The 17,893-nt window shown below is 38.0% G+C and overlaps 1 protein-coding gene and 1 long non-coding RNA gene across 2 annotated transcripts; both read right to left on the bottom strand.

Annotated features, from left to right (window-relative positions):
- Positions 1 to 60: 60 nt before the first annotated feature.
- LOC143853479 (gibberellin 2-beta-dioxygenase 2-like) lies at positions 61 to 3,314 on the bottom strand. Its single transcript, XM_077363264.1, has 4 exons — positions 3,144 to 3,314; positions 2,749 to 2,990; positions 1,379 to 1,730; positions 61 to 514 (listed from the first exon to the last, which is right to left on the bottom strand). The coding sequence occupies exons 1-4, from the start codon at positions 3,279 to 3,281 to the stop codon at positions 254 to 256; spliced, it is 993 nt and encodes a 330-aa protein (XP_077219379.1). The 5' UTR covers positions 3,282 to 3,314; the 3' UTR covers positions 61 to 253.
- Positions 3,315 to 15,715: 12,401 nt separating this feature from the next.
- Positions 15,716 to 17,263, bottom strand: LOC143853206 (uncharacterized). The gene is made up of 3 exons (XR_013237048.1): positions 17,037 to 17,263; positions 16,286 to 16,349; positions 15,716 to 16,197 (listed from the first exon to the last, which is right to left on the bottom strand). It is a non-coding gene; the product is annotated as an uncharacterized LOC143853206 (long non-coding RNA).
- Positions 17,264 to 17,893: the final 630 nt, after the last annotated feature.

Genomic DNA, 17,893 nt, shown 5'->3' with positions numbered 1-17,893 from the left:
ACAAATAAACTTATTTGAATCATAGATTACATGCACCACAACAAATTTCTACTACAGCCCTGGACTCATTTTGTAGTAATTTTTCTATGCTACAAAGTCTCTCCAATCAGTGTATGCATATAATTTTTCTATGCTACAAAGTCTCTCCAGTCTGATTCTCACTCATACAGTGTATGCATATACAATGTTACAAATTTCCAATATCTGCATTCTCATGCAGAGAGGTTGAATATATACTGTGTTTCGGTGTCAATCAACGGGTGTCTTCCTTCGATCCAGTTGTGAAGTGGTCGAGGCGGCGGTCGCCAAGTCGGAGTGAGTATGTGGCCTTCTTGTATTCGGCCCAAGTGAAGGGTCTGTAGAGACATGGGTTTTGTGGTGTAACCATTTCTGGGAGTGGAGAGATCCATTGATGGAGCGAGGGAGCAGCAAAGTATATGAAGGACATCCTTGCGTTTGAGGAGTTAGCCATGGCTCTGTGTCTCACACTAACCAACCTCCCATTTGTCAAAGCCTTCAATGTAGGGGGGAAAAAAGAATGAAAACAAGTTCAATTAAAATTGTTGATCCTTCTCAATTCTCATTCTTTTCTACTAATAATCTTCGATCATCCAAATCGAAGAATCTTATCTGTTGATCCTAGATTGTTGGTAAACCTTCTTTTTTCTTTTTTTGTTACTGTCCATCTGTAATCTGTGTACCTCTTTTGATCGGATGGTTGGGATCACCGACCCAAACATCTGATCAGATCGTATGGTCACGACTGTTCGATCGACAAAACAAGCATGACCTTCTGTTACAAAGGAGATTTTTTATCCGTACGGGGCAATTTTTAATTCAATTTATTTAAGGAAATGATACCTGGACACCCATATTTGATAACACCAGCTAATTCGGAGAAGTGTTTAACAAAGTGGAGAGTGGCATTATCCAGACATTAGAGTGAAAAAACTCTTCTCTCTTTTTCTTATGGTTAAGGGGTCCCGAAATTTAAAAGGAAATGATATTTGCATCCCCTTTTCCCCAACATTTCTACCTTGTTTTGTTTGCCTTTTCTTAAAAATGACCTCATGTTCAGGAAAAGACTAGCAAAAGGGGTGGCAATAATGCCATCTTTAGGAAAAGACAACAGAAAGGGGTGGATATGCTGCAAGAGAAAAGATCATTTTTCCAACATAGAATGATTGTTTTAGCCCTTGAGATTTTCTTAAGTAAGTGAATCTCATTGGCATAATCAGTCACTTGGCTGGAGGTTAAGCTTAAGCTGGCTACTTCCATTGTGACAACCCATCTTAGTTTTTGGAACATCACCACATGACATGTTCTTGTTCCATTTTTTGGGACTACCAATGAAGAGGAAGGATTGGCATGTCCTAACCTGCAAGAGGTCCCCGACATTAACGCAGAAGGCGGCGGGGTCCGGTGGTACTGGGATCCACACCCCATCTTCCAAAGAGATCTGCAGACCGTTGACGTTGTTAGATCGCAACAATGTTATGATCTGAGGGTCTGAATGCTCTCCGAATCCGATCCGGCCCAATGGGTCCTGATCTTTGTTCGCATTCTTGGTACAAGTGTAATGATTCAGCCTCAACACTGAGTCATTGTCAGTCACCTTGATCAAACGGCTCAAAATCATCTGATCTTGGATTCTCAGTCCCTCTGCCAGAAGCTCCAATATCTCACAAGCAAGATCCCTAACTGCCTCTATGTAATCATTCACCACACAGCTGAAACGAGAAACAAAATGCAAGCAAACGAAACAACCCCTTGTTTGTTAGTTATTATTGCTGCATTATTTACCATAAAAAGCATATGATTGATAATTTTCTTAGTCATATCATTAATTACTTTGCTTAATTTGGCAAAGAAACTCATCATACAAGCATTTTAATGACTAATGATAATTTTTGAGTGATGCTATGCCTAACCTAGAGCCGCATGGCATAGGGAGGCGTAGTTTTGCCATTTTAAAATTCAGTTTCCGTATCATTATTCTTAATTTTTATATATATCATCACATTTCGTATGCATTTTTCTATAGATAAATATTTTCATGAGCTGGGGTTGAACCCGATCACAGACACGATTTGACCCATATGTTGTAACCACTTAGCTAGACCGTATGGTAAGTTCATACGTGCCCTAGATCAAATATTTCTAGCTATGATTAGGTAATTAGGTATTAATGCCTTATCGGCATAAAATAATCTACAATCTCTGATGCTTGAGATAATCACCATCGATGGACTCTTAGTGGGCACCTTAGTATGTGGATTGTTAGAATTGAATGTCTTGGTACTTGGCATGGTTGCAACTTTCTTGCTGATATGGTAACGAAGAGGTGCCTAGGCGAAGAGCTCATGTTATCTATTTGTAAACTAGCTTTGCTAGGGACACCCTCTCCCAGGGCCCCCTACAAAAATTACGCTAGATCTTCAACTAAACTACGTCACAAATGACATTTACCGCACTAAGTGCACCACATAATGGCATTTACAGCACTATCTATGCCTCATAATTATCATTACATGTCTAAATGCCTATGGAGAACAATATTATCACGTAACTTTCATTCACTTTAGTAAGAACATAGATAAAAGCATTGTGTACTTAAACTTAGTGCTGATTACGAATCTTATGATGAAGACTTGATATAATATAATATAACTATATTATATGCATATATTATGAATGATAGAGATAGAGAGAGGGAAGAAGAAGAAGGTATAGTTCAAGTGTTAGTACCAAAATTTGATGGGGTCCTTGCAAATGACTTTGGATCTCTGAGAAACTGACGGGATGTTGGAATGGAGGAGGAGGTACTCAACTTCACCGATATCGCCATTGAAGCCGATGTTCTTGCTTCCATATCCAAGAGGATTAGGCGGCCCGGCTTTTTGTTTTTCGGAAGCTGGTCTAGCGAAAAACTCGAGTCCCTCAGCTTCCATCCTTTCTATTATCTCCTCGGGAACACCATGATTAATCACCTTTTTTTTTTTTGAATGGCAAAGAATAATAATATTAAAAAAAGAAGAGACGCACGGGACACCCCGAGCAATCGAGAAGATCAAAGCAATACAAGCAACAAAAGAAACCAAAGTACAATTACACTAATTCACATCAAGGTGGAAGGAAATCACCTTAAAGAACCCATAATCTTCACAGGCTTTCATGATGAGCTCCGCAACTTGAGACCTCTTGCATGATAGATCGATGGCTGGGATTCCAATGGTTCGGATCTTTTCGCTGCGAATTGGAGTAGGATTGCTCACCACCATGACTGTTTTGGTACTAGTAAAAGGAAATGAAGAAAGAAACGAAGACAAGGAAGGAAGCAAAGGGAACGAAATTGTGTGTGTAGAAAGAAATGAGTGTTCTGGTGCGGGTATTTAAAGAGGAGGGAAAGAACCTTTGGAGGGGATGGGAATATAAAACGCTTGAATTAGAATCGTAGCTGATAGTGAAGTACAACTAGCAGATTCCTGTTTCACAAGAACCTTGACTTTCCAGCATTTGACCATGCTTTTAATTTTTGCTGGTAATATTATTAGGACCATTGTAAATTAATAATGCCACCCACTTGTTTGGGACCTTTCCACCCCTCAATTTATTATTTTTCATCTTTTATATCTAGGTTCGTTAGCAATAAGGAAACACCTTAAAGAGAAGGGTGGAAATATACCAAAGACATGTGGGTGGCAATACCAAGCATTGCATTATTATTATTATTATTATTATTATTGTTATTTCCCTTTTCACTACGATAAAAGAGACAAATAATATGAAAGTTACCTTTTTGTTGGTAAGGTTTTCTTTCATTTACGGTAATTGGTAAAAAAACCCTTTTCCCTCTATCAATCCATTAGGTATTTTTTTCCACAATAATAGTAGGTAGATAAGAGTTGCGCGTCTTATATGATGCATGCACATAATTTTCCAATATATAGACAGGCAAAATTAAAAATGCAGGCAAATTGTTCAATGATCCAAACCTTTATCTACGATATCAGACATCTGCATTCCTCGAGAAAGCCTCCACAATTGGAGTCTTAGTGTGAAACAACCAATTACTCCAAAAGCTTTTGTTAGAGTTGGTGTTATTTGATCATCTATACTTCAACACACTTCAACAACTCCACTTGTGGCCCCTCTTTTGGGTTGGTCATATATGTGGATTTTTAATATCAAAGAGATGTTGGGTTTTAAACCCAAGACCCGCCTTTAAGCAATTGCTCTGACACCATGTGAAACAACCAATTACTCCAAAAGCTTAAGCTGTTAGAGTTTGTGTTACTTAATCATCTATACTAAAACATAGCAAGGACCAGTGAAAAAATGTTTTGCATCATTGAAGAAGGTGTCACTATCTTTACTTCTATCTGCTCATATTTTTCCATTTTTCCTTTGAAAAATATGCGCATACAAATTGTATAACTACAGGGTCAATACTTGGTCAGTTTTTTCCATTAAAAATGGTAGAATAAATTAAAAAAATGATTTTTTTTGTTGAAGAAAATCAGTGTCTCTAAATCTAGGCCAGCAATGAAGAAGATAATTATATATAATAAATTTTTTTTTCTTTTTCTTGGTGGGTTTGTTGGGATAGATATAAACAGAAAACGATATTTATCCTAAGAAATAAAAGTGGAAAGCAACTCTAATATTTCTCTTTATGAAGTGATTAATTTTAAGAAGCAATTAAAATGTTTTTCTTTCTCTTATTGTTTCCCTTATATTATTGTATTTAACTGAGATTTGGAGGTTAATTGAGATGTGATATTTTCCAATTCCAATTCCAAAAAAAAAAAACCGTATGAAAGAGGTTGTTAACCCCTAAAATTTAGGGGTTTCCTTAATTCCTTCCCATGCAGGGGATACTGACTTCAATGGTGAGAGGCCAGTTGAAAAGGAACCCTTCACTCTTTCCAGTCTCTTTCATGAGCCGATTCAGATGTACTTACATTTATGATCAAATCCATGAATTCCTCCACCTATCTGTGCGCCCCCTACTCAATATATAAACCTAAATTTACAGTTAATGCCAATATCAGTAGCCTTAATATATTCTACACTAGATAAATATTGCTATGCAACTGCAATAAATAATACTGTGCAACTGCCATGACTGTAGAATAAATAAGAGAGTAGATTTCTTCTTAGTCATTCATATATAGGTTTAACTAGGCCAACCCCGACATAACTCTGATTATGTATCCCTAAAACCCTCAATTTGTCTTTCAACACTGACACAAGATAACCATAGTAAATACATTATTCTATCAAGAATCTGTGTGAGAAACCATCTGCCTTGTCCTCATCCAGAGAGAGAGAGAGAGAGAGAGAGAGAGAGAGAGAGAGAGAGAGAGAGAGAGAGAGAGAGAGAGAATTTAGTTCCAGTTATTTTATGGTTATGGAAATCGACTGTGAGTCCAAAACCAATTATTGGACTTAAAATTACGTTTAATTTTGAGTCCAATAATCGGTTTTGGACTCACAATCAGTTGTCATAATCTTATAGGGCCTTAAGTTTTGAGGCAGTAGGTCTCTTTCTTTCCAATTATCTGTGACAAAAGGCAGGTTATTTTATTTAAATACTTTTCTAATCACACTTTTCAAGTCAAGACCAACAATTAGGGTCATGTTTTGGGGGATCGCGCCAAGTGGCACCCTCAGAGAGCTCTGTGACAAAGCCATTCTATGGTTTAATAAAATCATCTTTCTTTAGAAGTGCCACAAGGGTAGGTATCATATCATTTGTCCCCAAAAAAGAAACCCTAATTTTATTCCCTAAGGTTTTTTAAATTAGCCATGAACGACCACACCATATATAAGTAGTAATAAGTGTGATAATGACGGTGATGTTGATAATAACAATCATATAATATTACAAGTGGAAATGATACTGCCAGATGCACTTATCAAAGAGTTTCTAGGAGATGCAATGATAAAGAACTACGAAAATCAATCAACGGGGACATTGTGCAATCCTGACCGGTGATCTTATAGAACTCATGAAGCTACCATGCCCAAAGGACATCCCATTAGTTAGATAAAAGACTCCAAAGATCAACGGCTTAGCTTTTCCTGGTTCAACCCTAAATGAGGCTTTATGAATCAAGGGCCTTGGATCATCCAATCAAGGTGTTCTCAAACAGCATTTGGCCTGACCTGTGGTTGTCTTTGGGATCGACGGATCTATTCATGCAAATGATAAAGAAGTGGGGCCCAATAAGTATAATTTATGATGGTGTAATTAGCACTTAATTCCTTAAAAAATAATAATTATGTAATTGAATTATGCCAATTAATTTTTAAATCTGACATATATGTAACATTGACTATAACCGGTGTGTTAAGCCTTGAGCCTTGGGCCTTCGGGGTTAGGACTTGAGAGTTCCAACCATAGGGTCATAGGTTTGGTCCCAAGTTATCCACAAAAAATTGTAAAGTAGAAAACCCTAAACAGCAATAATAGCAGCTAACTACAGCCTACGTACCATAAGATATTAGAACCTAATAAACATGAAGAAAATTAATTATCTCTTCTTTTAATTTATAATAAAAGAACAGGTTATATCTTTCTCTTCCTTAAATCATACCATTTGGGGTTGGCTGGTTTGGGCTTATGGGTCTTGTCATTAAGCTAGTTGGAGTGAGATATCTACCCAAAGGATGTAAACAAAAGGGAATTTATGCTTAACTCATATGGGAGGTTGATGGTTGGAAGGTACATCAAACTATCTATTTTATTTACTTACGAAACAAATGGAGCACAGCCCATGAAGGGACAAAGAGCTAGAGGCCTCCCACAAAACGATATGGGGCATTCTTCCACACGGAGACAGTGAGAACAAGGCATTGGCCTTGTCTGGCTGAATGATACAACAACAAAGGTACATGGGAATTAAGACAGGAGCTTTGTTAGGGTGGAGATGGGACAATTTGGGTTGTTTGAGTGCTTATGGAAGTTACTTTGTAGCCAAAAGTAGGTCAAATCCATTGCTGGGTTTTCTTTCTATTGTAGGCCTATGCTGTTCAATTCACATTTAATTTCCGCCGTGTGTTTGGTATGATGTCAATGTTTAAGGTCCCTTTGGGATGAAGTGACCCTAAAAACAATTCTAAGGATAGCTATTAGGCCCTTTGATTCAAATGATTTGTTCCTTTGTAGTTTTCCTTGCAAAGTAATATAGGGCATGCGATCTTTGTTACAAATGATCTACATGTGTCCTTAAACTAAGTCTAACCAAAGCCAATCATAAAGGGTGTTCCTACCAGAAGATCCCTACACATTTTGCCGGACAGCCGATCTTTCGGCTTTTCTGGAGATAAAAGGGACTGAATCCATACGACCAGTGGCGGAGCCAGGAATTTTCACTTGGGGCCCGCTTACCAATAGCAGCGCCGGTAAATGTAGTATTTCTTAAGCTCTAGGAGGAGTTAGAAACTCTATCGAAACAAACCAAACACCTAAGAGGGCCGAGTTTATAAGCAACAATGTCATTTCATGAGGAAATCAATGGACTCACAAAATGAAGAACAGTATAAGAGTAGTGGGGCCCTTCATATGCCATTGAACAACGAAGCAAGGGTATATGAAAAAAGTCATAAACATTAAAAAAGGTGAAGAATTAGAGGTCGAAGAGCATGAACAGGCCAGCAGAACTGAAGTTATAATGTTTATATGACCCACATACCTATCTCTGATAAGTTTAAGAGCATAATTAAGATCAAATCACATTGAAAATAGGCGATCTAACCGTACAATTACATATTCATTACATTAGTGATACCTTGAAAATGACTCAGATCAGGCCAATTGAGCGTCGAGATAGTCTGGTTGAGCATTGGAAGGCATCAAACAAACTAAATTCATTGAAAATTAACAAGTACACAAATCCGATGGCCAAATATTATCCAACCAGGTCTCGAGTCAAAGATCCAACCATACGGATGCATCTAGATTAGTGTAAGTCGTGAAGAGATCTTCGGCACGACAGGTGGGACCCACATGTCTCGAGCAACGCAAAATGACTATGAACTCGTCCTCTCATTCACATGCAGGACCCACATGTCATTCCACCAGCCTTTCCCTCTCCGAAATGGTCCCTAGTATGTAGAGATATACACTTCAAGAAACAACATCAAGGCAAGAATAAGAAGATCTACTCGAGCTACACCAAAAAAAGGATATCTCCGTTCATCTGGGAGAGTTCAGGTGGGGTCTTTGGAGTCCCTTATTCTAGCACCAATTTGAGTTCATCAGACACAAACACAATTAGAGATCACAAGGGTGATGGCCGACGCTCCTTCCTCAATCATAATCTTTCATGGGACCTTGATCTAAAGCAAAAAATCTATAGTAAAAAGACTAATCTGACCAACTTACTCTTAAGAGAGTCTCGTGCATCTTTGCGGGCTCACGCCTCACAATAAAGATATGATTGGAAACTATAAATCTTTAATCCAACTGGTGACTCTATTGGGGATTTTTTGACTAACATGAAAGGATCTAGTGCACTTAGGAAAATTTTAGACATCGTATATAAGTTTTTAGGATACCATATTTTTGTTTCCATTATTTAGATATAGGATTTTTTAGTGTTGATTTGATTTCTAGATTTAGCACTACATACTACCTTTTCGCTTAAACATGGATTACTAACCATCTTTGTTGCCAGATTTATTTTTTAATACCAACGAATTATATTAATGATGAGGAAAAACACGGGGAAAATCCAGTGATCGAGCTGATCAGTACAATAAGGAAAACAACAAAAGATCAAGGGATTTGCTAGGGAACATCGCAGAAGGCATTTCGCGGAGCATCCGTTGCACGGTCCCACATTGCCACTGCGTAGAGGGGCAAGATTGTCCACGTTGCTTCCGCATGGAGGGGGAGATTGTTGGGGGTTCCACGCAAAAGCAAGATCCCACATCGGAAACTTAAGTTGATGTGGATGGGCTTATAAAGGAATGGGAACCCTCCCTCTAATATCGCTTGCTTTTATGGGTGAGTTCTACCTGCTTAAATTCCCTACAAATAAATGGTATCAGAACTAGGGCGTTGGAAGCTCGGTGTTGCCTCCGAGGGTGGAAATGTCCCTCGAGGAAGATCTCGGTAACCCCGGTGTGCCTACGAGGATGGGAAATTCCCCCAGAGAAGATCTCGTAGTTCCCACGTTGCCACCACGTGGAGGGGTGATATTGAACACGTTGCTTCCGTGTGGAGGGTGAGATTGATGGGGTTGCACGCAAAAGCAAATCATCCCACATAAGAAAAACAGGTGGATGTGGATGGGTTATAAGGGAATGAGCACCCTCCTTCTAACGGCTAGCTTTTAGGGGTGAGTTTTGACGGAGGGAGCGTGAGAGGCGGCAATACCAAGATGGAAGATCAACACAACAAGCGACTAAAATAATCTCGTGGGAGCTCGAAAACCCATGCCACGGTTTGGAGAAAAACTCCAACATAAAATGTGAAAGGAGCGAAGCTCCTTCACCCACTTGAAAGAGCCAATGCTCTCTTCACAAGAGATGTCCCAAAAATAACTTTATTCAATCTGTCTTTCTTTTCTCATGACATTACATAATATAGAGAGTCAAAATCTAAGAATAGCAACATTAAATACTAACTTAAGACCTAAGCAATTAATTCCACCAAAGGCAACAAAAAATAAACTTAGAAATATTACTAATAACTTTAAAATAGTAATTTCGTAATTGACCCTTACCATAACCTAAAAATGACTGCAACCTGCTCAAATCAAGTCCAAATCGTGTAATCTTGGGCTCTTTAGATAGGTAATAAAAAACCTTTCTAAAAATACCAAAATCGAGCTAAATAGACAAGTTTTGACACTCCAAAAAATTACTAAAAATAAAATGACGAAAATAGAAAATAAAAAAACAAAAGATTCGATCAACGCCGCACGTTCTGCATCATGCACCCCCGCTTGAAGAAAACTCGACCTCGAGTTTAAGGCCATTGTCCTCCAAATCCGATTTTTGGCGTTGCACCAACCTTCCATTATTCAATTCCTTTTTCATCTTTTTTTGATACCTGGCATGACTTTTTTTTTTTTTTTTGATAATGATCCTTTACATGAAGCATAGCGCCATGAAAAAGGCTCTCGAAGGCACTCTCAGATCCATGGCCGTCTTCTCATGGATGCGGGTTTCGAGTACTGCTAATTGTGTGAAAGTCTTGACCCGTTATTGGAGTTCTTCGTTCTCCGCAGCTAGATCAAGTTGGTGACGACTTCTTGTGTTCTGATACCAACTGACGCAGTGAGTGAGAGCGGCAACACCAAGATGAAAGATCAACACAACAAGTGACTAAAACTCCAATATAAAACCCATGCCACGGTTTGGAGAAAAACTCCAATATAAAACGTGAAAGAAGCGAAGCTCCTTCACCCACGTGAAAGAGCCAATGCTCTCTTCACAAGAGATGTCCCAAAAATAACTTTATTCAATCTGTCTTTCTTTCCTCATGATATTACATAATATAGAGAGTCAAAATCTAAGAATAGCAATATTAAATACTAACTTAAGACCTATGCAATTAATTCCACCTAAGGCAACAAAAACAAAACTTAGAAATATTACTAATAACCCTAAAATAGCAATTTCGTAATTGACCCTTACCATAACCTAAAATTGATCGTAACTTGCTCAAATCATGTCCAAATCCCGTAATCTTGGGCTTTTTAGATAGGTGATCGAAAAACCTTTCTAAAAATACCAAAATAAAGCTAAATAAACAAATTTTGACACCCAAAAAAGATACTAAAAATAAAATGATGAAAATAAAAAATAAAAAAACAAAAGATTCGATCAACGCCGCACGTTCTGCATCAATAACCCCTGCTTGAAGAAAACTCGACCTCGAGTTTAAGGCCATTGTCCTCCAAATCTGATTTTTGGCCGGCTTTGCACCAACCTTCCATTATTCAATTTATTTTTTGTCTTTTATTGATACCTTGCATGAAGCTTCTTCTTTTTTGATAATGATCCCTTACACGAAACATAGTGCTATGAAAAAGGCTCTCGAAGGCACTCTCAGATCCATGGCCGTCTTCTCATGGATGCGGGCTTCGAGTAGTGCTAATTGTGTGAAAGTCTTTACCCGTTGTGTTAGTTCTTCGTTCTCCGCGGCTAGATAAGCCTGGCAACGACTTCTTATTGATTTCATATGGAAATAGCCAGGAAATATGCTTTATGTTGATTTCACTTGAAAATAGCTAGGAAGCATTCTTCTTGTTGATTTCTCAAAGAAATAGCCAGGAATTTTCTCTGATACCACCTGACACAGGGAGCGTGAGAGGCGGCAACACCAAGATGAAAGATCAACACAACAAGCGATTAAAATATTCTTGTGGGGACTTGAAAACCCATGCCATGGTTTGGAGAAAAACTCCAATATAAAATATGAAAGGAGCGAAGCTCCTTCACCCACGTGAAAGAGCCAATGCTCTCTTCACAAGAGATGTCCCAAAAATAACTTTATTCAATCTGTCTTTCTTTCCTCATGACATTACATAATATAGAGAGTCAAAATCTAAGAATAGCAACATTAAATTCTAACTTAAGAACTAAGCAATTGATTCCACCTAAGGCAACAAAAACAAAACTTAGAAATATTACTAATAACCCTAAAATAGCAATTTCGTAATTGACCCTTACCATAACCTAAAAATGACCGTAACTTGCACAAATCAAGTCCAAATCGCATAATCTTGGGCTCTTTAGATAGGTAATCAAAAAACCGTTCTAAAAATACCAAAATCAAGCTAAATAGACAAGTTTTGACACTAAAAAAAAATACTAAAAATAAAATGACGAAAATAAAAAATAAAAAAACAAAAAATTCAATCAACGCCGCACGTTCTACATCACAAGAGATGAAAGTTCTTGGTGTTGCCGCTCTCACTCCCTGTGTCAGTTGGTATCAGAGCACAACTTCCTGGCTATTTCTTTGAGAAATCAACAAGAAGAATGCTTCCTGGCTATTTTCGAGTGAAATCAACAAGAAGCATACTTCCTAGCTATTTCCGTATGAAATCAATAAGAAGTCGTTCCCAGGCTTATCTAGCCGCGGAGAACGAAGAACTCACACAACGGGTAAAGACTTTCACACAATTAGCACTACTCGAAGCCCGCATCCATGAGAAGACGGCCATGGATCTGAGAGTGCCTTCGAGAGCCTTTTTCATGGCGCTATGCTTCATGTAAAGGATCATTATCAAAAAAAAAAAAAAAAAAAAAAGCTTCATGCCAGGTATAAAAAAAAGATGAAAAAGGAATTGAATAATGGAAGGTTGGTGCAACACCAAAAATCGGATTTGGAGGACAATGGCCTTACGAGGTCGAGTTTTTTTTTCAAGCGGGGGTGAATGATGCAGAACGTGCGGCGTTGATCGACTCTTTTGTTTTTTTATTTTCTATTTTTAGTATTTTTTTGGGGTGTCAAAACTTGTCTATTTAGCTTTATTTTGGTATTTTTAAAAAGGTTTTTCGATTAACCAAGATTACGCGATTTGGACTTGATTTGAGTACGATCATTTTTAGGTTATGGTAAGGGTCAATTACGAAATTGCTATTTCAGGGTTATTAGTAATATTTCTAAGTTTTGTTTTTGTTGCCTTAGGTGGAATTAATTGCTTAGGTCGTAAGTTAATATTTAATGTTGCTATTCTTAGATTTTGATTCTCTATATTATGTAATGTCACGAGGAAAGAAAGACAGATTGAATAAAGTTATTTTTGGGACATCTCTTGTGAAGAGAGCATTGGCTCCTTCACGTGGGTGAAGGAGCTTTGCTTCTTTTACGTTTTATATTGGAGTTTTTCTCCAAACCGTGGCATGGGTTTTCAAGCCCCCATGAGATTATTTTAGTCGCTTGTTGTGTTGATTTTTCATCTTGGTGTTGCCGCTCTCACTCCCTGCGCCATGGTATCAGAGCCAAATGTCTCGAGTTCAAACCTCCCAGATAGCAAAAATCCACATACGATGGTCGGCCCAAAGTGGGACCACATGTGCCACGTGTTTGCCAAGTGGGCCACACGTGCTGGGGAGTGTTAAAGTATAAAGGATAAATAACACCTTTCTCGAACAGTTTAAGCTTTTATCTTCTACCTCATTAAATTCCCTACAGTAAGTGTGACACATGCGACCCATCTTTTGGGTTGGCCACACACGATGAATTTTTAATATCAAGGAGGTGTTGAGTTTTAAACCAAAGACCGCCGTGCAGGGGCGGAGCCAGGAATTTGTTCCAAGGGGGGGCAAAGAATTTTATTTCTACAATAAATAATTACCCAGAATTTATTTTGGAACCTGAGCTCGCACCTTAAGCAATCAGAGACTCATAGGGCCTAGATCAATCATGTCACACAAATCAATTTGGGACTCACAGTCGTTCCCTAAATCCAAACCAAACAGACCTTAGCCACTCCCAATTGTTCTAAAAATCCAAAACAAACAAGGAGTATATTGAAACAGAGAGAGACTTAGGCCCTGTTCGTTTTGGATTATGAGAACTGAATTTGAATGTAAGACTCAAATCGGTTTGGGAACTCACAAATGGTTGTCAAAATCCTTACAATTCAATGTAGTAAGACTTAGGCCCCATCAGAGAATGATTTTTCACAACAAAAACGGATTTATAACCTTACATATCATTTTAATTTAGTAATTAAATTACATGGAAGAATCCAAGCAAACATAGTGATAAAAAAAGAGTACTGTATTCCTTCATGAAAAAGTATATTTATATTTTAGAAGATAAAATGCCCCAAATCAGCACATAATAAACCAAGGCCCTGTTCTTTTTGGATTTTGAGAATCGATTGTGAGTCTTAAGGCTCAAATCTGTTTGAGTCTTAAGACTCATTTAGGAAAGAGGCCGACTTCTCCACAAATTACATGATTCTCAACAAGGCTCTTGTTCTCCAGAGCTAAGCCACTTTCATTTTTCTTTCTTTACTGTCATTAGGCCCATGTTAAAAAGAGCTGGATCCTGAGTCACAGAACACTCACTTTGCCCAATGGTGTAACCAAGTGCATTTCCTTTTACTAGCAAGTCCAAAAGTTTCCAAACAAAGTGGCTGAAACATTTCTGTGTGATTTGTAAGTTCTGTGCATAGCATGACCATGTTATAATTTTATTGAACAATGAAGGAAAAAAGTAGCCTGAAAGAAAGAGGACTCAATTCAGTTCTTAAATCCAAAACGAAAAGGGCCTTCTACATACTGTAGTTACTCCAATCAGTTTTCAAAATACAAATGACCAAAACTAACATGGCCAAGATAGATTGATATTGAGAGAGAGAGAGAGAGAGAGAGAGAGTTGCAAAAATCGTGGTAACAAATCCCTAAAATTTTGCCCTTGTAAAAGGCAGCAAGTTACATTGACTTTTAGACCTAAATGGGTAAACAACCCTTAACGTAAAGACATTTGCCCCCTTCACAGAAAATGCAAAATTGAAAGGGGCAAAGGTTCTTTTAGGTATTTAGTAGCCTCAATAGATTTTTTCAGATTTTTTAGGGGGGGCATTGCCCCCCTTGCCCCCATCTAGATCCATCCTTGCCGCCGTGAGGCGATAGCTCTGATACCATGTGAAAACAACCATTCTCCAAAAACTTAAGCTGCCGGAATTTTTTTTTGGTTCTTCGGTTTTTTGTGGAACAAAAACCTTCCTGGAGATTGGTGGGAAAAAAAACTCCCTGAAGTATCCCGGTAAAATAAAAATCCCATGTTTGGTTGACCTTGTTTGGTTGCTTGAACTGTTGGGAAGAAAAAAAAATAAAAAAATCTTCTGCAAGCTTATCTTTTTTTCTTCCTAAAGTTTCATGCGGGGTTATTTTAGTTCCTGGGATTATTTTGGGCCTAGCAACCAAACGTGGGTTTCCTGCGGAAATTCCACAAAAATCCCAAGATCCAAAAGAATTCCGGCAACCAAACGGAGTATGTTATTTAGTCGTTTGTACCTCAACACAGGTGAGCTAATCCTAATCAAACCCACTTTGAACTGCAGTTCTCTAGCTGCAACTGAAATAACAGGATCTTATAGCCATGAATTCGCAGATACAAAGAGATATTATTAACCTGAAAATCTCTCTCTCTCTCTCTCTCTCTCTCTCTCTCTCTCTCTCTCTCTCTCTCACACACACACACACACACACACACAGACACACACACACAAGAAGAGGGATAGGGTTACGAACAAATGAGTGAGTAAGAAATGAAAAGAACGATCAGATTAAAGTTAAGAACGGACAAGAGAAAAACCATAAGAGTCTGCAAAGTTATTTTTCAGGCAATCAGATTGCGCTGGCTTGTACCAATTCTCTTCTCCATGCCAGAAATATGATAGGGTCCAAAAATAAACAAGAGGAATATGTTGTACACTCCAACAGTCACGAGGTGACTCCACAGGGAGTCATGAGAATATTTATTGTACTCATCAATTAGCTAAACTACATATAAAACAGTAAAACAGAGTCCTGCAAGGCATATTTCTGCACACAAAAATACAAAGAAGCCCAAAATACTAAAAAGAAAAAAAAAGCTAAGATTATTTCTTTCCTACATCTTTACTAGTCTCTAGAACACTTTCTAAATGCAGTTTTCTTCTTTTCTTAACTTATTTTACTCCACATACTTCATATAAGCGCTTAAGAAACAAGGTAGAAGACTAAATACTCAAATAAAATCAAAACCCAGGTTTTTAATTTTACAATGGAAAGCCATAAATTTACTTTATTTTAAATAGCTCAGGAGGGATAGAAGGGCGTGGGGAAGAAGAGAATGATGGGAATGGGGAATGTTGGAGGCCGTGATCTCATTAGTAGCTCTTTACTGAGAGTGTCCACTCTCATAAGAAACCAAGATAACAAGCATGAGGAGGGGTCTTACAAGGTCAAGAAAAGGTCTTACAAGGTCAAGAAGACTACAGCTCGGAGAGTAAGAACAAAGGAAAAGAAATTAAAATCGGAAGCGATAGTAATAAAAGCTCAGGCAGGATAGCGCCAATCTTAAGGCAAAAAAGGAGTACTGGCTGTTATCATTAAACAGCTTTTGAGGTCACCATGAAAGCTTGCCATGACTCCATTGATGCCGAACGTCCCAATTCTCGCAGTGATAGAAGTGTTGGTAAGCATGATGACCCCATTAGAGTAGAAGATAACCTGCAAGAAAGAAAAAAAAAAGAAGGTATTGAAAGGAAAAGAAGAAGAAAAGAAAAAATAGGTTAAAGGCATCTAATTAGTCTTTTACCATATGGGAATGGTAGAAGGCTGTTTCTGTGATGTTATACTTTTCATCCCAAAATTTATGAACCCTGCAATGACAGAAAGAATGCAAAACAGAATGATAAATGGAAATTTACACGAACCCACTTGTTATCTTGCTAAGAAACAGATTATAGAGGAAGCACATTGCATAGCATCTTCAATGAAAAAAATAATACAATGCAGTATCTATAAGAATCTAAGCTTTCTCTCCCCAAATAAAAGGAATAAAAACTGAAATGGTACCATTCAAAATATAAATAAATAAAAACAGAAACGGTAAATGGAAATTTACATGAACCCTCTTGAAATCTTGCTAAGAAACAAGATATAGAGGAAACCCATTACATCAGCATCTTCAATGAAAAAAAAAAAAAACAAACAAACAATGCAGTATCTATAAGAATCTAAGCTTCCCTCCCCACAGAAAAGGTATACAAACAGAAATAGTAAATGGAAATTTACGTTAACCCACTTGAAATCTTGCTATGAAACAGGATGTAGAGGAAACCCATTACATCAACATCTTCGTTCTTCAGTATACATAAAAATAAAAATAAAAGTTAAGCATGTAGGAATCTAAGGTTTATCTCCCTATAAAAGGAAGAGAAACAAAAGGGGTAAATGAAAAAAAATCCCTGAACACACCTGAAGAACAGATAACAGAGTAAACCCATTACATCAGCATCTTTAATGTAAAAAAACAGTAAAGAATCTAAGAATGTAAGCTTTCGTACCTCGTAGGAGGTCGTCTTTTTTTCTTCTTCTTTTCTTATAATCTTTTCTCTCTGTGAAGGAGTAGAAAGCAAAGAGAAGAACAGGGGAAAGAGCTAGGCAAAACAGACGTCGAGATTTTGGGAGAAGGCAAAAGACCTTCCCGACCTTATGAAGGGGATTGTAACTGCCAGTGAAAAAGCTCTAAAAAAAAGGTAACAGGGTTGTCTGATATCAAAACAAGTGGGGAACATGTGGGGTGTAAAATTGTGTAAATATGAACTTTATTTTGTTAAAAGGACATTTTATTTTGTAACTAAATAAAGCAACTAGATTAAACTGCTCGCCACTTTCATAACATACTCTATGTTCAGAGGCAAGCAAGCAAGCAAAATTAGAGCTGTTCTCCACTGGGATTGGAAATCCTTGGATAGGCTATTCCGAGGATTGACTACGCTGCTTGGATGGATAATTTTATCATGATTGGTTACCTTGCTCCCATTGCGATTGTTCTTGACGTGAGTCGTGAGCAGATGGCAGCATGCCTATCCAAGGATAAAATAAGACCTGGATCGCCATACCCAGTGAGAACTCAATTAAACAGCACGAATAAAACCCGGGTTAGAACCCTTGCGAACTGAACTGGCAGGCGATTCCCTTTCCTAGTTGATCACATATTTCCTGTGTGCTATGCGTTCACTCTTTCTGGGTAGGGGGGTTGGTATGATTAGTCATCTCGGCACACGTTCGTGTTGGTGAAGAGGCAAGTGACATACACACTCACAACTGGTTCTTTTGTTGGAACTTGGACGGCATCTCCTATCTCTAGACTAAGCGAAACTACACAGAGAGAACAGCCATTTTGCGGCTCAATTTTGTA

The sequence above is a fragment of the Tasmannia lanceolata genome, unplaced genomic scaffold (assembly GCF_043159265.1).
Source record: "Tasmannia lanceolata isolate RefF3 unplaced genomic scaffold, GAP_Taslan_0.1 ptg000019l, whole genome shotgun sequence".
NCBI classification, from domain to species: Eukaryota; Viridiplantae; Streptophyta; class Magnoliopsida; order Canellales; family Winteraceae; genus Tasmannia; species Tasmannia lanceolata.
The sequence above is the reverse complement of the archived record's forward strand: the minus strand, read 5'-3'. Positions and strand labels throughout refer to the sequence as shown.